This window comes from Gymnogyps californianus, chromosome 4 (genome assembly GCF_018139145.2).
Source record: "Gymnogyps californianus isolate 813 chromosome 4, ASM1813914v2, whole genome shotgun sequence".
Lineage (NCBI taxonomy): Eukaryota > Metazoa > Chordata > Aves > Accipitriformes > Cathartidae > Gymnogyps > Gymnogyps californianus.
Window position 1 is genome coordinate 29,486,269 of NC_059474.1, and position 24,884 is coordinate 29,511,152.

At 36.7% G+C, this 24,884-nt stretch overlaps 1 protein-coding gene across 2 annotated transcripts in view; it reads right to left on the bottom strand.

Annotated features, from left to right (window-relative positions):
• Positions 1–24,884, bottom strand: part of NFXL1 (nuclear transcription factor, X-box binding like 1) — a 48,776-nt gene that overhangs the window by 21,176 nt on the left and 2,716 nt on the right. For both annotated transcript variants that reach the window (XM_050896206.1, XM_050896207.1), the window contains exons 4-16: positions 23,136–23,269; positions 21,251–21,429; positions 20,922–21,083; positions 20,719–20,819; positions 19,356–19,470; positions 18,885–19,009; positions 17,802–17,924; positions 16,325–16,415; positions 13,194–13,314; positions 12,398–12,554; positions 11,547–11,638; positions 7,989–8,010; positions 1,583–1,723 (exon numbers count right to left, since the gene is read on the bottom strand). In XM_050896206.1, the coding sequence (XP_050752163.1) occupies positions 1,583–1,723; positions 7,989–8,010; positions 11,547–11,638; positions 12,398–12,554; positions 13,194–13,314; positions 16,325–16,415; positions 17,802–17,924; positions 18,885–19,009; positions 19,356–19,470; positions 20,719–20,819; positions 20,922–21,083; positions 21,251–21,429; positions 23,136–23,269 (1,563 nt within the window). The remainder of the gene's footprint in view (positions 1–1,582; positions 1,724–7,988; positions 8,011–11,546; positions 11,639–12,397; positions 12,555–13,193; positions 13,315–16,324; positions 16,416–17,801; positions 17,925–18,884; positions 19,010–19,355; positions 19,471–20,718; positions 20,820–20,921; positions 21,084–21,250; positions 21,430–23,135; positions 23,270–24,884) is intronic.

Consider the following 24,884-nt stretch of genomic DNA (forward strand, 5'->3'; position numbering starts at 1 on the left):
TCTGACTACTTGAAACTAGAACAGTTTTCAGCTTTGTACTTACTTTTATTTTTGTTTCATATTATCTTCAGCAACTAACACCTACAGCTTCTTAATTGCATAAATGACAATTTCTAGTAGACACTGATAAACATGAATATATTATCCCAGTGCTTTAAGAAGTCTTCATCTATTCTGCAACATTTCCAGTGCTGTCTCCTAAAGATTTGCTAGCCTCCTCAACCCATTTACAGCTCTCCTCAGTAAATACTTTCCCCAGTAGATTGCAAGTGCATTTGTATATAGGGATTAGCAGCAGTTCACGTGATTTTGACAGTTACAAAAACTGACTTTAGAAGAGACTTGTCAAGAGTGTTAAATAAGGTTTTGATGAACACAAAGTAATGTAGCTCAAAATAAAACAAAAAGGTGTAGCATTTGCAAAACATATAATATTATCTCAGTTTGTGGTGGGCTGACCCTGGCTGGATGCCAGGTGCCCACCAAAGCCGCTCTATCACTCCCCCTCCTCAACTCAATAGGGGAGAGAAAATAAAATGAAAGGCTCATGGGTCAAGATAAGGACAGGGAGATCACTCACCAATTACCGTCATGGGCAAAACAGACTTCACTTGGGGAAATTAGTTTAACTTATTACCAATCAAATCAGAGTAGGATAATGAGAAATAAAAACTAAATCCTAAACCACCTCCCCCCAGCGGCACAGGGGGACAGGGAATGGGGGTTGCGGTCAGTTCATCACACATTGTCTCTGCTGCTCCTTCCTCCTCAAGGGGAGGACTCCTCACACTCTTCCCCTGCTCCAGCGTGGGTCCCCAATGGGGTCACAAGTCCTGCCAGCAAACCTGCTCCAGCATGGGCTCCTGTCTCTCCACAGGTCCACAGGTCCTGCCAGGAGCCTGCTCCAGCACAGGCTTCCCACGGGGTCACAGCCTCCTTCGGCATCCACCTGCTCCGGCGTGGGGTCCTCCACGGGCTGCAGGTGGATATCTCCTTCACCGTGGACCTCCATGGGCTGCAGAGGGACAGCCTGCCTCACCATGGTCTTCACCACGGGCTGCAGGGGAATCTCTGCTCCAGCGCCTGGAGCACCTCCTCCCCCTCCTTCTTCACTGACCTTGGTGTCTGCGGAGTTGTTTCTCTCCCACATTCTCACTCCCCTCTCCAGCTGCAGTTGCTGCTGCACAGTTGTTTTTCCCCTTCTTAAATATGTTACCCTAGAGGCGCCACCACCATCACTGATGGGCTTGGCCTTGGCCAGCGACGGGTCCGTCTTGGAGCCGGCTGGCATTGGCTCTATCGGACACAGGGGAAGCTTCTAGCAGCTTCTCTCAGAAGCCACCCCTGTACCCTCCCCATTACCAAAACCTTGCCACACAAACCCAATACACAGTTTTATAGTCTAAATAAGTATAGATTAGCTAAATGTCACAGCATCAATGGGAACAGAACACATGCAGGTCTCCCAGTGGAATCTGGAATAGATCCTGTGCCTTCCAGCTGCAAATTCTTCATTTTCCAGTTAAAACTGAAGACAATGTATAAAATACACAAAAATAAAAGCAAAAGGAAATCAACCTACCTTCTTTCCATCTGCACTACTGTTCAATTTAGTAACGTGATGACATTCTTTCATACAGGTGTGATTCTGACAATCAAGAAGCCGCCCACAAAATCTTTTACATGAGTAGGGATTTGCAGAGTGACATGGTAATGGACTAACCTAAAGGTTAAAAATGAATAAATAAATATATATACAGATAGTGTATATATACACACATTGCACATGTGTGCTGTGTGTGATACATATATACACACACACACACAGAGGCACAGTTTCATTACAGAGAAATTTTGGTTCTTGAGTATCTTTGTTAAAAGAAGAAAACCAGTGCAATGCCTATTTGACCTTTTTTTTTAAATAGACTTTAGGTTCCCATCCCAACATAACCACACACATTTGTTTTACACTGATTATACCAGGTAAAAAAAACCCGCTTTATTAATTAAACAAGCTGTCTAACTTTTGCAACAGTTTGTTTTTTTTTTTTTAAACAGAATATTACATTCTCAAATCTTTTAGTGTGATTTATTCCTTCTTTCCGAATTACACTCGTGCCTTCCATTAAAGGTTCCTAAACTGCTTTACAGTTATTGCAGAAGACAATTACAGTTTGCTTTCACAGGGCTTATTGTGTTATGGTCATCATAAATCCAAAACATTCTACAATTCTACAAACAGAAAACAACCTGCAAGCCAGAAATTCTAAAACCTAAATACTGACTATATCAAATATAACTCCCAGGAGTGGGAAGGGGAAGAAGAAATGGCTCTATGACAGGACTAGGATTTTAATGTCTTACGATATATTTGTACTTTCTAATTTGAGGTTAACACTCCAGTTAACAGAGCTTTGTAGTACCATTCAGAGCATCTATTTAGAAGCCTTTAATCTTCATTGGTACTGAAAGGGAGTGTAAACTCCTAACTTGGTTAACTAGGTTACTTTCCTAAAGTTGAATAGTACAAGTCCCTCCATATCACAAGTATTAGAGGAAACTTGCTGTTCCCATTTTCCACCCATTATATAATATTCACATGAAAAAAAATTGGTTTCTCTGATGCTGTCAAAAAAATCCATTTTTTTCTTAATATCACGATCATTTTGCAGAGAAAAACAGAAACTATTTGTGATGTTATTACACAATAGGCTAATGTGACATAACTCACTTTGACTAGACTAAGGGTATGATTTTGTGTTATGGCTTAAGTTGACTAAACAGCTTTGCACTGTACTCCTTATTTTCTCTCTTCCATATCTACAATCCTAATTGCACACTCCTACCATTTTGAACAAGTCCTACCACAGATCTGTCTTTAGAGCAAGACAATTCAACTAATCAAAAATGGAAGAAAAGGAATTAATAGAAGAAAGTTCCTTGTCTTTTGCTAGGTTTGCAAGTGGATTGGCCATACACCCAGGTGAGCACTGGAACTGAAACAAGGGAAGAGAGGATGGTCCCCCACAGGGCAGAGCGAGGGACATTCTCCATTCAGCACTGTCCACGTTGACTTCCCTCAATCCTAAAGCAAAAATACACAAAGTAGGATTTGAATCCACTTGCCTATAGAAACATTTTCTGGGCTTCACCCCCAAAAAGACTGTACTCCACATCAAGTCATTGCAAAATGCAAGTCATTCACAAGACTTCTGAACTCTTCTCCTGACCCACCGAGACTTTGTGAACAGGGGTCTGCATGGCAGGCTGAACATCAAGCATAGAATACACAGGAGAAAACCTTGAGGCTATCATGTCCAACTACTGTCACATCCCTATGTCAGAGCTGAAGCTCATTATGCTGGCTAAAGCACTAATACAACCATAGCAAGTAGTCTGAATGTCTGGTTCATACTACCCCCTGCAAACACCCTACAACTCAGTCTCTGACGGCTTATGCTTCGGGTGACCAAAGGAGCAAAAGTCAGCAAAAGGCCTAATAAAAAGAGGGTCTGAAGCACAGAATACTACTGTACCCAGCAAACACACACCAATTACCAAAGCTTTTATTGTTCCTAATATCCTACCCCTTCTCCTCCTCCTCCATCTCCCTCCTCCTTCCTCAGAGTCACAGCTTCCTTTCAGTAGCAACATATGTAGTCAAAGGATGCTGGAAAGTAAAAGAATGAAAGAAAAGGTGTACTAAACATTAAGATCTGCCTGCCCACTTCTCTACCTTTCCGTGCTCCCCCATTGCCACTCAATTTTTTATGACTACTTGTTGTGCTGCAGCTCAGGCAGTGACAGCAGATCAGGGCAATAATAGCAGATTAGCTCTATGGCTGCACAGTTCAATAATACTGATGAGACTTCTTTTTACCAGGAGTTAGTCTTCCATCAGATAAGGACACAACCACTAGCTCCAGTTAAAGTGAATCAGCAGACGCACATAGGCAGAAGTGGAGCATCCCTTCTGGTAGCATCTCTCAAGTACACTGGATGAGATGCAATGTTGAACAAAGCCAGGGACAGAGAAGTACGCAAGCCAGCAAGACAACAGTGGCAGCTTTCAGATGGTCGACTGTGGAGAGCATCTCAGCCCTCTGGCTGCATGCAGCATAGCTTCAGCTTGCCCCTCTCATTGACTTCTGTAAGTCTCGAGTCCAATAAAAGATAAGAGAGTCTTCTGGAATCAACTGACATTGTAGCCAAAAATACAAGAATTTCAATTAATTTAAACCTACATTATATTTTCAAATTTTGCTTCCATTTCTTGACAAGTCAGTCTGTTGTGGGTATTAGTAGTAAAACCAAAGGACAAAGTAGAGAAAAGTTTTACTTTCTATAGTTGGAACGCATTTCTGAAATGGCTAAATGGGGGTCACTACTCTCGCTACAAAGACGAATATCAAAGAAGCCACGAACTCCAGGAGGCTGATGAGTTGAAGAATAAAGAACACAGATGAGAACCAGAAGTATTTTATGAAAGCTGATTGGAAAAAGAAAGAAAATAAGGAGGCATCATTTTCAGACCACAAGTGTTCCACAGGATAAGGAAAGGAAGGCAAGGAAAAAAGGACAAGACAACTTTCAGAAGCTTTCCAGCACATCTCCCAAATGCATAAAAGCAACTAACAGATACATCAATTGGAATATGAAAATAAAAATCAAGTACAATAGGGCAGGGAAATTTTGGAAACATTCATGAAGTATTTAGCCATAAAGATGAATCTCATCAAGTTTTACATAAAATTTTACCTAGAGGCAGAGTAACAGTCTTCCTGCTATAAAGGAATCACAACTAAAAAAACCCCTTAGAATAATAAAACATAGCATTAAATTCCTACCAAAAAAAAAAAAAAGAAAAAAGAGAGAGAGAAGAGAGTTCTATCCGCCTGAGAACAGCAAGACTGGTATTACAGGATATTCAAAATACTCATCAAGGAAACAAAAACAGAATGTTTCCCTTCCCCTAGAACATTTAATGAAATGAAGCAACTACAAGAGAATTAAATACAGCAGATAAATTAATACCATATCCAGTTAAGATTTCCTTGTTTGCCCTTATTTACCTTGTATGGGCTTTAATTAATGTTTTCCCATAAAAACATTTTGACTATAAACATTAGTTCTCATAATTTGATTTTAAAAGAGCACATGTATGCTACTGCTATGAAATGCTAATGCTTATAGCAGTTCAAAGAAAAAGTAAAACATCAAGTTTTCATTTTGGAGTGGCAGCAACTGTTGATGATAGGTGATTTTTCTGACCTACAACCTGAAACAAAATTGAGAGCTACTTTTAAGCACTTACAAATAAAAAAATGAATAGTTATTAATTTTTCTAAATATATGTAAAAACATCCAAAACTTACACAGTAAAATTATTTAAAAGAAGGCTGCACACTGTAGCTAAAAGATATCCTATTTTAGGTTAAACATCATGTAGAATCATACTTCCACGAACACAGATTTTATACAATTATATCATCTGAAAAGTAGTTTTAAGTCTGTTGTTTCAAGTGATAAATACCTTGTTCTAAATACCCAAAGACATGTAAGACCTCGAACTAAATCAATCCATTAAAAATACTTTTTAAACTAAATGCCAAAGTGAAATAAAAAAAAAAAAAAACACAAACCACAAAAAACTCCAACAAAAACAACCAACTCTAATACCCACACAAATCAAAATTATTGTCCAAGTAAAAATGTAAAGACAGTAGATTTCCTTATTATACAACTCCTAAACTGTTTGCTTTCATTCTCTCTTCTACTCATTGTCTGCAGGTATCCTGGTAAAACACAAGAAGACTTTATAACTTGTTTCATTCCTAGTTTGTTTCTTTTATACCTCGTCCATTATAGGAGGTATAACAACAGTCCAACCTAAGTAGTAACATAGTACAGCAATGAGCCCCTCTTCATAGCAAAACTTTGTTTGAGAAAATTGCTAATGTCATCACTTGTGAAAGTTCACATTTCCCAGTGAAAATCCCCTCAGGGGCTGGAAACTGCTATAGGAGGGCAGTGTTCATAAATACATACAAGTGTTTTCTCTTGTTAACAAAAGTAGTTTGAGGTGAGATTACTTGTTCAGAGCCAATGTGGCTGTAAAACACTGAACATAGATTACGTGTTTTTTTTTTTTCTTTTTAGAGATCTTAGAACAACGTAACTATGTACAATGCACATAAAATACACTGTGAACACCCCCTCACACACACATTAACAAATCATTCTTTTCCTTGACTGCTATCAAAATCTCAAAGATTAGCACACTTCATTCCACTCCAGAAACTGCTAAACTTCAGCAGGAAGGAAGCACTGCGCTCTGCTGGCTGAGAGAAGGAACGTTTAATCTAGAATATCATATAGCATCAATAAATCTAAATAATTAAAGTTAGGTATAGACTCCCTGGGATTTTTCCTTATTTTCTGTACTAACCCATAAAGAAAACATGACCCAAAGCCATTGACTGATTCTGCTAAGACTAGTATGCAACAGAGAAGGGATTATTTTTTTAAATTATTCTGAAATTAGTAGTTATAATAGTAATTGGAACCGTCTTCTCTAATAAGAGGAGCCATAGTGTCCTCTGTTATGGGGAGGGACATAAACTTCACAACCATGTACACCTGAACAGTACCAAAACCAGTAACATTGTCTAGAGCAAGTTATATATTGGGTCAATTGACCACAGCTTATATTTTGTTTATACATAAATTCATGAAAGTTAGGGTGAGATTTGATATGACCTATCACAAAACATGTCACTGACTCAATAAAACACTGGCTGATACATCTGCAAGTTTTACTGTGGAAAACAAAACCAAAACCTAGCTGTTTCAACAACAAACAAATAGGCACAGTTGTTCTTTTCATCCATTTTCACAGCACATTTTTCTTCAGCAACCGACAAGCTGCAAAGTAGCTCTATGGAAGCTGTATCACAGCTTGGTTGGATTAATAAATGTGCTGCACAAACAGACTGCGGATATATAAACTTTGTTAACAACATTTGGAGATGTTGCCACCACATAGTCGACCCACCATTAGAACACATACCAAAAGATTATTAAAGAAGGTCAAAGAAAAAAAGGGGGGGGGGGGGGGTGTGTGTCTTTAAATATTTTTAAGTGTTTACTGTTTTCTAGAATTTTTTACTAGCCTAAAATGAAACTAGGTTGTTATAGTATTGTTAGCTGCACTTTGATAGTGAATTTATGCCAGACTTAGCAGTAGACAAAGCTATAATAGCAATAGGTTTTTTTAAATATCAGTTTAGCAATCATCTTTTAAAAATCAAGAAAAATGAGTTGACCTTAAATTTCATGACTTTTAGAAATGACTGTGAATAATGATGATAGTTATTTAGCTTCAAGCGTCAATTAGATTTTCTTCTTATGTAAGCCAAAACAGACAATGACTTCATCCAAAACTGGAGAAGGCTGTACACCAAAAAGACAGGCTAATAAGTAACACTAAAGAAGTTTCCACTATATTGTCTGATTTCATCCACGCATGCTTAGATCCAAGTCACATGAGAATTTTCCTGTACAACACTACGTTCCTTATCCTTTTAAAATAAAGGCAGCAGTTTCTAGGAGAACTGAGGAAAGTGTGTGACAGGGAGAGAATAATAACTATAGAATGAGGGAAAAAAAATCCCAGAAGTATATAATGAAAAAAGACCCCCCGCAAAAAAAATTTAAACACTATTTAAACAACTACAAGAATACACAAATAGCTTCATAAATCATGAGTTTAAATTTCTGTCCAAGAATTCTAAAAAGTCAAGTAGTTATATATTCTTCAAAAACGAACTAAAATACCTTCTGATACGTAAGCCCTTATGATAAGGTACTGCCTTGGTTTTAAAATATAAGAAAGTCATATAATATTTCTCTTTAATACTTTATTTTGCAGACTGACAAAGTGAGATATACTTCATATTCCACTTAAAAAGGCAGTTTCCATGACTCACCTCATGCTGCCCAAGACACTCCCTGTTAAAGAGAGAAAAATCAGAGATTTAGAAAACATGTATTTCTTTAATAAAGAAACCGTGACAGTGCTTTTGACACAAAAATAATGCAATCTATTTTTAAAAAGTGCAAACTAAGAGAAAATCATCTATCTATGCAGATCAATGCCTTCTCTTTTTCAACAGTTGTTTGGATTGCTGTATTTTATGACGGCAATCCCAAAATCATTTTCACGTACAGATTATAGTTGTATACGAAATTAATAATTTTTATTTTAGAAAATTACCTGAATTGCTTCCAAATATCTTCTCCTTTGGCTCTACTAATATATCACTTCATACTTTTCAGTTATTTCAGGAATGATCTGTCTACTCTTATGTTTACAATTCTATCCCTTTTAGAATGGTCTACCATTCCTAAGAAAGAAAAACTGCACACTGATCAGAATTGTGAAGGTATTAAATGGTGACTCATTCAAACACTGATCTCCTAAAAATTAAATCATTCTTTTGCTCAATTTATATTGAAAAGTATCTTTTTCTTTTGACCTCTGATTTCATATCTGTGATCTCCTTCCCAAGTATTATTTTGATTTCTCTACTGAAACCTTATAAGGGAGAGTACTGAAAACATCATTAATATTCAAGCTAAAATACCTGTAAATCAGTTCCTAAAAATTTCTGGAAGAGTATTTAAAAAAACAAGTATCCCTGATAACTTCTCTAACACAAAGCAACTACCAATAGCTATGGATGGTCTTTGGGACAGCAGGATATTAACAAGAACAATCAGTCTTTCACCTAGTATAATAAGAAGCAGACGTAGCACAGGAGCCTGTTCTTCACTCTACACAGCTCAATTATCTTATATCCAAGATAATCTTCCTATAAGCAGTTAATTTGGCTTCTAGGACCTCTGCATTCCATTGTAGCCTGCTTCTGTTCCACTGCAAGGGGAAACTGCTTAACCAGCCTGATTGCCTTCTGCCGTGTAACTACTAAATCTGCGGATGAGAGCTTCCCCACAGCAACCTTGCATTCAAGTTGAGATGTAATGATGTCAGATGAACTACTAGATGCGTGAAAGACTGGCAGGATAACTGGGCTCAAAGGGTAGTGGCTAGTTATTTGTATCCTACTTGGACACCAGTTACAGGTGGAATTCTTCAGCCTGGGTCCTATCTTGTTTAATATTTTTTTCTCCCCAGTAACTTGGAAGAGACAAAATGCACCAATTTTGCAGACAATGCTAAAGGACGGTGCAGTCAATACATTTGAGGGCAGGGATGCCATTCAGAAGGATCTAGACAGATTGGAGGAACAGGCTGAGAGGAAATTCAGGAAATGCAGAGACAAAGAAGGTCCTGCATCTGGGACTCACTAAATCCCAGCAACACTGCAGGCTGGGGACTGATGAGCTGGGGATATAATAGTAGTCTTTCAGCAATAAGGGCAAGTTACTGAGAAGATGAAGCCAGGCTCCTTACTGAGTTTCATAGCAGGGACGCAAGAGACAATAATCATATTCTTAAACAAGGAAGGTTCTGACTGGATACATAGTGGAGGAAAAAATTTTAAAAAATATTTAAAAAAAAAAATCAGTATAAGTATAATCAAGCACTGAAAGAGGTTGTCCAGAGAGGCTGCAGAATCAATGTACTTGGGGGTTTTCAAGGTCCCGCTGGACAAAGCTGGAGCAAATTGGTCCTAATTCAGTGTTGATCTGCTTTTAGCAGGAGGCTGGACTAGACGACCCCACCCCAACGTACCTTCCAGCCTCAATGGTTCTGTGAAATTAATAGAGCAAATAATTTTCCAGAAACTCCATTTTAACTATTTACAGAAACAGATACCGAATACATTCCATTCCAAATCTCTGATTGTTCATGTTCAAAGACGCTAAATTATTAGAAAAAACATCAAAAAGTATTGCAAAACCTCAGCAGTGAAAGATGGAATCCCCACTAACATCCATCCATACAGAATAGGATTATTTGAACTATTCTCCTTTATCATATTCGTTCAAATGCTACTGTTCTAGCAATGATTCTAAAAGCCCTGCTAATGATCTCAGAAGGTGTCAGATATTTTGCTTTGTAGCAACACATTACTTTATATCTATGGTTTTGTTTACTATTATTATTTTGTTAATTCAGGAAACTCCTCTCATATCACTTACATTTAAAAAAAAAAAAGAAAAAAGAACATTACTGTTGCAAGGATCGATCAAGAGAGTTAGGATATTCCAGAATTAATGTGATTTAATGCTACCAGAACCTTAATTTGCCCCAAGCACTGTGAAATATAACAATGCTTCCTCTAGTTAGAAAATGAAGTACAACTTTTCCAGTATGGTTTCCTTCTCACTTAGCAGGCTTACCTCCTCTGGGGAGGAGTCTTCAGACTAAGGGAGGTAATTTTGAGGTTGGAATTCAGAGGAACTAGGAGGTGTGCTCTACATAATGCATGATGTTACACAATGACCTCTGCTGAATACCTACATGAGACAGTTTCTACAGGCAGCTACCCAAACACTGAAACCAGACTGTTCATAACTACACATTTTTCACCTTTTGGGAGTCTGGCTTTGAACTTTGAGCCCAAGTATCAGAAGTACTGAGTGGTCACAGTTTTGAACAAAAGTACAACCAATCATAGTACAATCTTTGAGAAATTAAGTTCTAAGCATATCTACATAGGCAGTTATATGGATATTCTTGATCATCTTCCTCTGTCTGCTTCTCACTTCATAAAATGAGGACATAATATTCCCTCATTAAGGAGGGATTTTAAAAAACAAATAGGCACTAATGCCTATGAGGTATGCAGGGTTTGAAACAGTAAGAGACTACAACACAAAAACAGACCAAAAAACCTAGTATTTCCTTTTTCAGATAAATGTTGAATTCTGAGTCCTTATTCCACAATGTAAACAGAAGTTCTACCAAATTGAAAAAGAATGGTGAAAAAAAGTCATCATCCTATCTTCCCTTATATCCTCAACATCGTCACAGAAAGAGTTGTTTGGGCTCTAACTCAAGGAGCAGAACCTTCTGGACAAGTCAAAAATAGAAAGGAGACAAGCAGATGGGATGAAGGGCATCCACCTGCCATTCATTAGCATATAATTACTGAACAACTGAGAAACAAAATAGCAATTCATTACACAGAAAATTACGATCCCATAAACCAAACAAGAGAGACACTATATAGAAAAAGTTGTATGTTACTGAAGACTATCAAATTGCAATGGCTGTCTGCAATTTTCATATTTTTCTTTCATGGTAGCATTGCGCGCAACATGTATTAGAAGCAACCAATCTTTAATAACACTATCAGTCCTTTCATACAGTGAGCACGCACTACAAAAATGTTTATTAAACAACCACCAATGCTCCCATTTTTATGAGAATGGTGTTCACATAGGCTCTTTGCATCTGAAGAAGAAAATACAGTTATTTTCATGTCCATCTCTACAACAGTATAAAAAGAAAAAAAAAAAAAACCCTCTTTCCATACCAAAACTTTATTTTATTTGTTTGCTTTTTTAATACTTACACTGGTATAGGAACCTCACAGGGAGGGCATGGTAATGCAGTTTGAATAAAAGCTGGCTCAGATGGCTGTTCCCAAGGACCTGCAGACTGATGCTGAGAGCAGAGCAAAAGACAACACTAGCTGAATACAAAACACAATTGGAACTATCTGCTTGACCATAAACAAACATATCATCTAAAGAGATCCCAGTTCTAACAAATCCACTTTCTAGTAATTAACTATTTACTAATGGAAATCTCAACACCCTCTACATGCAAAAAATTACAATTTCATCCTTAGCATGGTTAGGGATAGGAAAATGAAGGCCTGTGGTCCTACTGCTAAAAATCAAGCACAAAGCCAAACAAAAAAGCAGCAGAACATTTCTAAGCATTTAATAGAGGTAAAAATATAAAAATATTTCAATTACTAAACAAGTTCAGTTATCATCATGGAGTGCATACATGTGTCATGTTTAAAGATGCCAAACAATTTCTCACTTCTAACTAGTGCAAATTTTGATGGTTTAGTAAATATCAGAGTTAAAATTTATTTTTTGCTCTTATGTTAAAAGTAATTGCTTACATTTGAAATTAAACATTTGTAATGCAACACTAACAAAAATCTTGTAATTTCTTGAGTAATTATAACTGCTGAAAACTGACATTCAATTGTACATATTACAAAATTAATTAGATTGTAACAAAGGAGCTAGAACCACTTAGTTTCTCGGTTAAGCAGTATGCCGACCTCTGTGCTTGATTATGTATTCATTCTGAACTCCAAAAGCCTCCAACATAAGATTAAGGTCAAACAACTGTTGCTCATTCTTCAGAACACAAATAACACACCATTTTTCACTATTTACTTACTAAGCCAGTTTGCTTCACAAGTGCTTCATCGTGGCAGGGAACAGGGCACAAATGACCACACATTAATGTTTTCTGGCAGGACTGACGACACGGAGGACACCGACCAAAGTGACAATAGTGTTTCTCCTGGGTAGAGTGGTGACAGGTAGGTGGTCGACTGAAGTAAAATCCAAGAATGAATCAATATGACAGCAAGAAATATGAAGTTACAGTCACCAGACAATTATGCTCAAAATACAAAGAATTGAGATAAGTTGTTTTTTTTTTAAATGAGTTTACTTCTCACCTTCAGCAGTGGTTAATATTACAGTCAAATTATACAGGAGTTCTAAATTAAATTAAAATCAAAATTGGGTTTGCATATTCAAACAGCTATTTCAATCCTAATTCTACTCTGTACTAAGTAATCTTGCTACACCCCAGCAGAAAACATTCTCCTTTTTCCTTTTGCTAGTCAGGTTTTTTAGGTAAACTGCCTCGTGGAGGTACTTCAAAACATACCAGAGATGACTTGAAGTGAGTGGGACTACAGAACTAGAAGTGCTCGGTGGGACAGAACCTCCACCTTGACAGCAGCAAGCTGCTCATGAAATCACAGCATCAAAGAGGTGTCTGATAGGAAGGATTATTGCTAATCTCCATCTGCATAGTCAAGAATACAGAAGACTGAGAAGTAATATCTGTAATCATGTTAAAGGAATAATTCTTGCCTTTTAAAGTTATATTTTACCACTTTCTTTAAGGACATCTTAAACTCCACTGAAGAACTAGAAACGCACACACTTTCCATACTGACCTGCACAGCTGTTTGCATTTGGGAGGTTTGATGGTGCGCTCTCTGCCACAGGGCACTTTAATGACAGTTTTTCCACAATTGCATTTCACATCTACAGTCTCTGGACACGGATTACAACTACCTAAAAATAAGTATATTAACAATATGATAATCTGAATAAGCTACTGATTATAAGAAATGGTAACTAACATAACTCTGAATATGCACATGGTATAATTGTCCTATTCTGTTTGATCTAAACAATAGATAGCTGTTAATTTTTTTATTTCTGCTTAGTTTCAAATCCCTCTTGGGAAAGAGAATTTCACCATTCTTAAAGAATAGTAATAATAATCTTGATTATTCTACAGTTGTTAACTGGTATCAAGTTAGAAACAATCCCTCTCACATTTTAAAAAGAAGTCAGCATTATTAAAGCCCAGTCATTTGGATCACACAACACTTAAATATTTGCTATTTATATTTCAGTCTTACATACACATGAAGACATGTCATCTTTCATCTATATTCAAAAGATAAGAGACATTGAAAAACTGGTACAATAAAGTTTTGCAGATTTTGTACAATATTAAAGAAGTGTTCAGCCTATGTATAAGTAACGTTTTTATGAAAAGATCCTCCACTATTATAAAGTTACTCATGCTACTAACCTGATATATTTAAAAAAAAGAGATCCATAAAATATCTATGTTTTAATTTATAGCTCTCCCACACTATTTCTTCATCAAGTGCCAACTGGTAAGTTTTATTATTAAGTAATTAACAGTAAGAACATGCATCTTCTAAAAAAACAAATTCAGATGTGGGATTTTGGCTTACTAATTATGTTGCATTCTGAAACTTTAAAGAAATCAATGCTTTGAAAGCTTTATCGACAGACAGCACAACTTTTTAAGCAATTCTAACTTGTTAGCAGGATCTGAGAAGCAACACTTCAAGAAGCAGATCTCTGACAAAAGGCTGCTGAAGAAAAAAGGATGGAAGTATACAGTCTTTATATTGCAAAGTAAATTAAATTATAATATATTATCAGCACACATAAACAGCTACTTTTACAAAATAAACTGAAAGTCTAAAGCTATGCTGCCCAGAGCGGCTAATATGTGTACAATGTACTTAAACATTCTATTAACGAAGACAACTGCCTACATTCTCAAAAAGATGGAGGGCAGAGATCGCATACAAGCTTGAAGTTAAGGTGAGAGCACACTGTTCTCAAATCAAGTGTTATAATGTACTACAGTAGGAAACAAAATATTGTATTCCCTGGCAACACATTCTAAATTTCAGCAAGCATGATTAAGTACTTAAGAAAAAAAGATATGTAAAAATCAAACCACAAACAGAATAGATTAAACTACCTTTTTTCAGGGACCCCTGCTAAAGGCCAAGTGCTTATTATCAGCAACCTCTAATAATTCTGAGATCAGGTACCTTTTAAAGGACCTCATCTGCCAAGTTATTTTCTAGGAGGCATACTATTTCCTTTAAAATCAGTGGTCACTGAGATCTGGCAGCTCATTGCAAAATTAACTTGACCTGGTATTACATACTAAAGATAAAATAAATAATCATAACTTTTCAGCAGCTATTAAAATATTGGTGTATAAGGAGAAACACATGAATATAAATATTTTGAAATCAAAATCATTGCCTTTATTATTAGGAACACTTTCAAACATTCTGACAAGATACAACAAATTGTACTAGACTGTAATTTGTTAAAGCACACAGAAGTTATTTTCTTTTCTAAATTTATCATCTGATATCATAGTTATTAGCTTCATTAGATGCAACTTTTGGCAAGAGTTAGCACTTAAATAACAACAATTATACTGTTTTGATAAATTACATACACTTCAAAGTGTATATATTTGATATTTACATTCTCAAAGTTCACTTTTGTTATAGGCACTGTTTTATTATTTTTATACTGCTGTTAGTTATCAGAAAACATTGTCACTTTTAGCCAGGCTGTAAGATGCAAGCAGTATCACATATAAACAGCTATTCAATGTAAAAGTTTATCCTATAATGCAGCATTAGCTCCTTAGTTTTCCAACCAGAATTTTATTCTATGGTTTAGTTACCAACCAAACTAATGCAGAAAAACAATGTTACCAGTGTTGTTCTGACAGTACAAAAAAAAAAAAAAAAAAAAAAAGTATTTCCAGGATTTTGGAGGGGTACGAGGGAGGGAGAAGAAAGGAAGGGGAAGAAGGGGCACAGTTAACAGAGCAAAAAACAAACCACTAGTTTGTGGTGACAGATTTAATAGCAGGTTAACTGGCACTACTACCACATTTACCTGTCCTATCCTCTTAAGAATCACTGCCTCAAAAGCAAGATTGGCTGAACAAGTTGTGAATTATTTCCTGAGTTGTTGTAATTTATAGTCCAGAATACCAAGGGAAATTATATAGGCTACTCAGCTGCTGTTTCAGCAGGGCAGCAGCTTCTGTGGGGAAAACTGCTGAGAGGGCAGCCACTTTTTCCATCATGCCAACTTAATCCCCTACCAAGTGAATGTCAAAGCAATTGGCCAGGATAAAAGCTGCCAAGTAACTTTGGCTGTTTTCAGCATCTTTTTAAGCAAGGTCACTGGATGCAGAAGTAAACTTTGTTATCCTTCATATAGTCAGTAACAATTTCTTATTTTCTCTTTTATCAGTAAGATACCAACATACATTCAAATTCCATCACTTTTTTTTTTTATTCTAAGCCCACTCATACCACACACTGTATTCTAGGATTTTTAGAAACCATCCAGACTCAACCAGCACAGTAATTTCTATATGTAGTTGGACTTTGTTATGCATATTCAGTGAACAGAATAATTTGGGAATAGTCGTCAAGCTATGGATTTTGAACGAAGCAGCTGGAAAGGGGACAGAACATTTTCAGTGGAACAATGCTAAGCAAAATTACCAGGTAAAAACTCAGGTTGTCATTATGTAAATCCTTCAGCTCTAACCAGCACTAAAAACCTTTCAAACACACTGCCCCCAGCAAAAAGCCCACATGCAACAAGGGAGAGAATTCATTAAGCACCACACAGAGTCATGCAAGCACAAAGTTTGGCAAAAATAAACAATATTTCATTGCTACAGGGATCCTTCACCTATTCTTACCTCTGTGGCAGCCTGAAGGACATTTGTGGTTTCTGCAGCCTAGAGTCCGCCCACAGACTTGATCACAAGGTGGACAGTTTCCAGAACAGCACTATTAAAAAAAAAGTATACTCTATATAACTGAAAACTTAGACATTTCTGGCATAAACTTGCCCTCTTCTACTACCTCATTTTTTCAATACTTCTTAAAAAATTTTTCATGCAATTTAGTCAAATTTCCTCAAATTCATGCCAGGTACAGAAAGGTTGTCACCTGTAAAGTTGTTTTAAAAATTCAAATTATAAAATAACAGGAAAACACACATTTGAAAGCATCATTTCAACACACTAAAAAGGCAGAGGGCTTCCAAAAAGCATAAGAACATTTTAAAAGTTCAAATTCTTACAGTATTTTAATCTGAAATAATTTCAGAAGATTACATGTAGGATATCCAACAGTTTTCCCTATTACTCTGCAATTTCTTCCACCTTTATACTGTATTGTCCCTGGCACAAAAAAGTTGCTAACCACTTTTTTTTTTTTTTTAAATACCTTTTACCTTTGTAGTAAAGGTCAGATAACTTCTGTTCTTATATAAAGTAGTAATGTAGAAGAATCAGAACACATCACAACACCACCACATAGGTGGATGCCAGGTCAGGAGAGAACCCCATCTTTTCTATTAACTTGAAAGATACCCTCCTTCCAAACTGTATAACGAAGGATGGCAATTAGGATGAGAAACCTGGATTTTTTAGCATAAATTAAAGATGTCAAGAGTGCATTTACTTGTCTTGCCATCTTTTCACATAAAGTAAATTCACTGTAATAATAATACTCAAAAATACCTAAGAATAAAACTGTATTTTTTATGCCTCTTTGTGGTAAGAAGTCCAACTTTCGTGATGTCTTAATTCACACATAGCAGACAACTTCCAGGCCTTCCTGAATCAAACTGAAAAGATAGGTCTGAGCTATCGATCATTCCTTTGACTTCAAATGAGAAGGGAAACAAAACTCAAATTCCCAATTGTCAGACCACTGCTGTTTGCAGTGATGCATATTAGAAGGTGACAACACAACATTAGAATGCTGTGTTGTCAAAAATAAGAGTATGTCCCTTACAAAGTTATTAGAGATTCCCAGCTCTTCCTACAAAGTAAGGAAATAAATGGATTTAACTACTCCAGAATGCATAAAGCATCAGTAACTACTCAAGTAGCTGAAAGCAAAACTGCCTTCTGCAACTGGAGAGTTGTCAAAATCCCCTCCCAGTTTTTAAGGCCACTGAGTTTTTCTTGGTGACACGCTGTTCAGAGAATTCTGGTACACTGCAAACTAATTTGAAAGACATTGAAGAAAACTCCTCTTTCTATACAATAACATGATGTGGAACAACAGATTGATGTGATTTATAAATAATATAAAATATTATATGTAAATAAAAAAATGTTATCTAAACAATATATTTGAGAAAGATCATCTCTGGACACTTGCCTTTCTCCTACATTGGTGCTTTTGGCAATCACGAATTTTAGTACACTTTGTTTCACACAGATATGGCTTATGACATGGCATGCGTTTAGTGTGCTTTCCACAGCGACACTGCTTTTCAACTTCCTGGGCAGCAAGACAGGAAAAAAAAGCAGAGTATTTTTAATTTAAAAAAGTGGAAAATAAAATGTTCTACTACTAGCTGTAACGAAAAGTTCACAGGAGCGTAACATTACAATGCTCTATCACAACAGGAAGTACATCACATACTCTGAGCAGATTACCTATCTGTGCAATAACTACTTGGGGACCTTGGGTCGGTATCGCAAACACTGTGCTCTAGATGGCACCTCACTGTAGCTTTGGTCTCACCAAGGGGGAAGCCACTTCAAGGGAACCACTCAAGCATGTAGTGCAAGATGTCAAGCATAAGTGCAAAACAAATGCATACAAAAAAGTACCTCTCCTGCATACTAAACTAGATTCATCCATCATGTATACAGATAATTTAAGAAGTAGGCGAGCAGGTTTATCTGACCTTCATCGCAGCTATCACGCGCTAATTACTTTCACCATAGACTTTGTAGTCAAAGCTGGTTCAGGAAGAGACAACTGGGAGCAGAGGAACAGCTTTATAGGCCAGATCACAGAAGCTCCATAGATATTTAGAGCAGAACAAAATATTATTTTCTTACTAACAAGGAAATAATGTTATGTTACAGTATCTTCCATTTCACTGATGAAGAAACAGCGTAATAAGACAAAGCAGCAAGGAAGCTAGAAGAGCTGGGGAAAAGTTAAGTGTCTTTTAGGGCATAACTAATTAAAAACAAACCAAACCCAAAACCAACCCAAACCAATAAAACCCTCATCCATGCCTCAATTCAGATACGTAATGCTCAACTATTAATTCAGAATTGTGTTGGGGAGGGGGAATAGGGAAAAAATGTGTTGCTTTTCAATGAACAGCAAGTCATAGATTTTGTGATGGATATGACTTCATTTTCCTTAGGAGACTTGCACTGTTCCAGGTGTACACTGTTTAAAAACCCTAACAAAATGTGAACCTGCTACAGTAAGATTAACCTGTCTGCATATTTCACAGGGACCTCGATGACAGCGCTGTGAACATTTATGGATGCCACATTCCAGAACTTTGTCACAGCTATCGCCACAGGTGGGCACATCTTCTGTACAAGGCAATGTGAACTCTAGATGAAGAGAGAGAAGTACAAGCAAACATTTAGGAAAAGGCGCCAAAATATTTAGAAAAAAATGCACTGTGTAATATGAGTTCAAATGCCAATTCTCTCTCATTTTTTTAAAGGCTTCTCTAGAATTACTCACTTATTCACACTGCCAATTAAACCCCTGGTACTAAATAAAGCTTTGAAAGAATTAAGCAAAAAAGTTAATATAAGCTGTCATAGTTCACCGTTTGTAAGAACTTTTTATAGACCCTGCAGAATTAACCTAAACTACTGACTTTCAAAGACTGGATGACTTTTTTTTTTAATTTATCTTTTTTTCTTAACCAAAAAAAAAAAAGCAGCTTACTTGATTTTTCACATGGACAGGACCTCTTCCCAGAACGAGGACAGTCTCCACAGGGACCAGCATGACAAACTTGTTCACATGTGTGATTACCACAAGGCAAAGGTTTCCCACACACCTGGAAAACTCAGAGAAACCAAGTGAATGCAATGTAACGGAACTACATACCAAGACAAAGCAACCCAAGGGGAAAAACTAGGGGTGAGAGACATCTGGATGGAATTTAACTTTTTTCTGAATATTGTTAACAAATCTTATATTCGCTGAGTTCACCAAATAAAACTGATCACCCCTGCAGCGATCCTGACAGGAAGACCACTGTATACTGAGGAGTTAGTGGTTCACATAACAGTTAACCTGAGTAGTCCCAGGCCTGTGCTGTGCTGCACGTACAGCTTGGTCTTCAGGCCTGTGTTGTGCTGCACATATCCCTTGGTCACAAGATAAACTTGTTGTAGCAGAGGAGATTGAAAGCAGCTCCCACTTGGTAGCAGTGATTATGCCACCTGCACGTCCTTGCCTTTATCTAAAAGTGCAGCAAGAAGTTCTCATCTGAACATCCTTTCTGTTTGACAGTAGAAAGGATGAACAGAGTTGCCTTCTTGTAACAAAATCCTACAATAGCTTCAATGACCAAAATGGGGTAACCCTTTCTACAGATGGGGTCGGCACTGCATGCTGCACATGGATCAGAGGCCCATTCAATGCTGCACAGCTTGGGGTTCCCAGCATCTAAAGGGCCATACTATTATTGATATTATACTCCCTTTCTCTATAATGTTAGCTGAAATAAATTGCATTTTAATTGATATTTTACAGAGGCTGAGTGCCTTTCTTACTGGGATCGTAATGACCAAGTACCTCCTGGTGCAACCTCCCCCTGCCACTTAATTTTTTAATTATTCTTATTTTTTACAGTCTGTCAATCCATAGCCTTGGTCCTAAGAATGAGCTGCAAATACACTTCAAAGAATGAATCACAAAGCTTTCCTTCTGTTACAGTCACTAGAAGTAAATAAGTATGAAAATCTTATCTACTAAGCTGTGGTTTCATGCTTGTTTTTGAAGACAGCAGCTGAAATTTCAATCTCGAGTACAAGAAAACAGAATATACAAGGTCAAATTCACTGCTAGCTTAACCCTAGCACAATTCCAGAACAGTGACATTTTAACTACTGTCAGAAATGAACTGGACCACCACGTAGATCCATTCTCAAACACTACTGCTTACATTTTTGATTGCACTTTCAAAACCTAAAAAATAAAATTATTTTCTTACTGAATGAGTTTTTCCAATCCTTAATACACTGAATAATCACATTTTATAAAGATGAGAAATAAGCTAAAGAGGACAGCTTCAACATACCTGATCACACTGCCACCGAGGACTTGCACAAAGTCTTTCTGCTGTCTGTCTTCCACAGATGCACTGTTGTTTACTGACTCGGGGACAAGGCTGACAATCTCCTGTACGTAATTGCGAAGTGATGTTGAGAGCGGGAATTGCAAAAGAATGGTGTATCTTAACAATTAAAGCAACCGCTCCTCAAGTTTAAGGCGGCAGTCTACCTGCGTGACAGGAATTCTCACAAGTGTGTTGTCCACACAGCAATGTTCGTCCACACGGCAGGCAACACGACCATTCCTTGGCACTGCACCTTCGGGGCACTGGTTTAGCTTTCTTACAGTGACAGGTTGTTGTGACCATCTTTGGGCAAGGTGGACAGGGTCCTAAGTACAGGAAAAAGAATACCTCGCTAATGGCTGTTTAGCAAATGTAGCCTTCATTACTTCTGGTTTATTCTCAGAATTTTAAATATAGTTAACAGATTTTAAGTAAAACTGTGTAACAGCTACATAAATACAGGTCACACAACCAAGAGACACAATGGATTTACCTGGATGACAAAGCAGCAAACATTTATGACCACAAGAAGGTTTGAATTCCTTCTCACATATCTGCCCACAGGAGTGAGGTACCAGCCATGGGTCCAGTGTTGGATTCTCCACTTTTCCACAGTAACAGTAATACCTGCTGGGAGTTTCAGACCGTTTGTATTCAAACCTACATTTTGGACTACAATAAGGGAAAAAGGGAGTGAAAAGAAAAGCAACTTTTTAAAGATTTTTTTTTTTTTTAAAAAAAGCAGTTTTTATCCTTTCAGTTTCCCAAGATTGTTACCAGGCTACCAATTAACATTTTTACAACTACTGTAACCAATAACAACATAATTAAATTTATAATATACAATAAAGGTGTTGCTATATGTCAGATTTTACAATACATTCATTAGAATGTCTAAGCAATTGTCCTATCACTGCAATCTTTTTTTACATAAGAATATATACAAAAAAATTCAGTGTAGCAAGCATACAGAACAATTTTTATGTCAAGTAATACCAAAGGAATGTATGCAACAAAGAGTTAACCTACTTAAACAGAACGAATCAAAAAAAAAGAGACTAAAAGCAAGTTTTTTTACCAGTAGCAATTTATAAGCTACGTAAAACAAGATTTAGCAATGCTATTAAAATGATGCATAATAATTAAAATTTTATCTGAAAGATTTTAGATTGTATCAGTTCAGCATCTTAGATATTATAAGATGCACACCTTTATTTGTTATCCTTGATGGTGGCAGATATTAAAAAATACATTATTCCTAAAGGTAGACAGGCAACAACAGTCTGGAGCTTGTTAGTGCCACAGGCCCTAAAGGCTTTCAGGTGCAAGCCATGGACAAGAGAGGCAACACAAGGAAGGAGAAACAAAGCAGCTCCCATTTCTGGCTACACTAGGAAAAGACAACAGACAAGGAGCTCCTCCTCAGAGAAGAATAGAGGCTTTGAAAGATCTATGTACTCATTTTTATCAAATAAAATGTCAATTTGCCCCTAAATAATACATTACAGGCCATAAACCATTTCTCCATTGTGACCGCACAGTTTTATGATGTGCTTAAGTGTTAAATAAAATACCATTAGCCATGAAATTTTTTCTTTATAAACATTGTTCTTAAACACAAAACTAGTTTATAGTAGAATAGGCATTATCAACTTGAGACGCTGCCAGCCAACAATTTTATACCTTCTTTCCTAAGCAAACCTGCTCTCTGAGATCCCACATTAATAGAGCTTTTGAATCCACCAGGCACTTTCAACCGAATGTGACAGAGGATTGCGTCTCAAAGATATTACTACAAGTTCCCACGTAAAAGTACATGGGCAAATAAAGCATAGAACAAACATGCACAGAAAAATCTCAAATGAACTTTCAGACACAAACCTACTGAAAAAGTAAGCTTCATTATTCATGCAGCCACAGTATTACCTTCTTCTTTATACAATCTCATGTAAAACTGCAAGATTGGCTTTAATGCTTGACTTATACAGAGACAAAAAAAATGTAATTAAAAAAATCCCTAAATCCTACTATTTTACAACTATTTATTTATTTCACGGTGCCAATTTTAAAAGTGACAGATAAATATGTAAAGCTATGTAGAAATAAATATTAGAAGCTGAGACACGATAGATAAGTTACCTTCTCACAGGTTAAAACAAATTTGATGCAGCAGGTTTTTAATATCACTGTGAAATATTCCTGAATTATATTAATGAAAACTTAAAAATAATTCAGAAAAGCAATAGAAAAGTCAGTCTTCTAAACTTCTTTTTTTGGTGTACATGACATTTACAAGTACCAGTCCGTTCTAAAGTAACTCCAGTTCACATATGTTTCACAATAAAAGTATCTTTATAAATGTACCATGAAGAGCTCACCATGGCCAGGGATAATCTTTCTTCCCAAAATCATCATCTGTCAAAGGAGAAGACACAAGGAAAAGGCTGTCCTTGGCCCACTTTTGGATACACACCAGGTGAAATATACAAAAGCATCCACAACAGCTCCAGACCTAAAGAGCAGATATAAGTGCCAATTGCTTTATATTAGGTTTCTTTCTGTGTCCATTGATGAAAATCTGAAATATCTAAAGAAATACAGGTTTGCTATTTTTCCATTTAAAAATGGGTTTCCAAAGACAGATTATACCTATTGTTAGATTAATACAGACAGTCTTGCTGTTACAGATTCATACCTATAATCTTTTTTCCTGCTGCTGTGGTAAGTTTTTTGCCAAGGCTTATGGAGCCCAAAATACTCATATAATCGTAGAAATGTTCATTTAAACACACCTTTGCAGGTCACGTAGCACAACCTTGTGCCCAAAGTAGGACTACTGCCAACTTAGCTCAGTTCAGTCACAGCTTTGTCTAGCAAAGTTGGAAAACTCTGAAGGATGGGGACTCCACAACCACGCTGGGCAACCTGCTCCAAGTGTCATACTACCTTCCTAGTATCCAACCTGCACCTTCCAAGCCCCAGTTTGTGCCATTGCCCCGTATTACACCGTCTGTCACCACAAAGACAACTTTGGCTTTAGCCACCTTCACAACTCCAAGTAGACAGGCTGCAACCATATCATCCCTTAGCCTCCTCTCTGCCAGACTAAACAAGCACAGCTCTCCCTGTCACATACTCCAGGTCTCTAGACGTCTTGGTACTACAAGTACTAAAAAGATTTTTTTCCCTTTTAAACTTCAGGATTTACATACAATGCTAGTAAGAAAAAGATTTGATTAGAAGTGTGGCTTTCAACATAGCGTCTTTTGTTCAAAGAGTAAGAGAGGTATAAAACTGAACAGAATTAAAAGCAAACGTGTTTAAGAGAGTTGATTTTGCCAGTATCCTGTCTCCTAAACCTTTATGTTCTTGTTCCCAGTGTACTTCTCTTTGCCATTTCTGGAATGAAATCACAATCCTTTGCTTAGAATATCAGCCTACTGCTGAAAAGCAATTTAAATAACAGAAATGCAGTTTTATGACTTTGGTACTTTCCACATATTGATGTCTTACATTTTCAGCTTAGAATGATTATAACAATTTGGAAAGAGAAATGCAGTAGAAAATTTAAGTTTTAATTTCTTTATTTTTTAATAACTTATGACATTGTTATAAAATTATAATGTGAAAACAAGGAGAATTTCCCCATTAACTTACAGAGGACAAAGTCAATGACACAAGTTTCTAGAAGTACAGTAACTAACTTCCCAAAACTAAAGCTAAACAGGAGACCTTAAGTAAACAAATACACTTGACCAAAATGTTACAGATTCAAGATAACAAACCACTGAGTTATAAAAGACGACTTCCAAGTTGCCAAATCATCTCACTTCTGCTGAGATGAGATTAACTCTATCAAGAGACACAGAACTTTAAAATCTAGCTAAACATCTATGTTAAGGTTTGAAAAACTATGGATGAAATATGTTAAGAATTCATACAAAACACACTGCATTTCTGTCTAAAAAAAATGTTAATGACTACAGTTTCATTGGATACTTGTAGTCCATATACATTCAGCATAAGTAGTTAAGTTGCAAATGTATTTGATTGAAGTAACTGTAACAGAAACAGGGTTGTGCCTGTCAATGTCAAAGGGAAGTTGATACATGACAATAAAAGTGAAA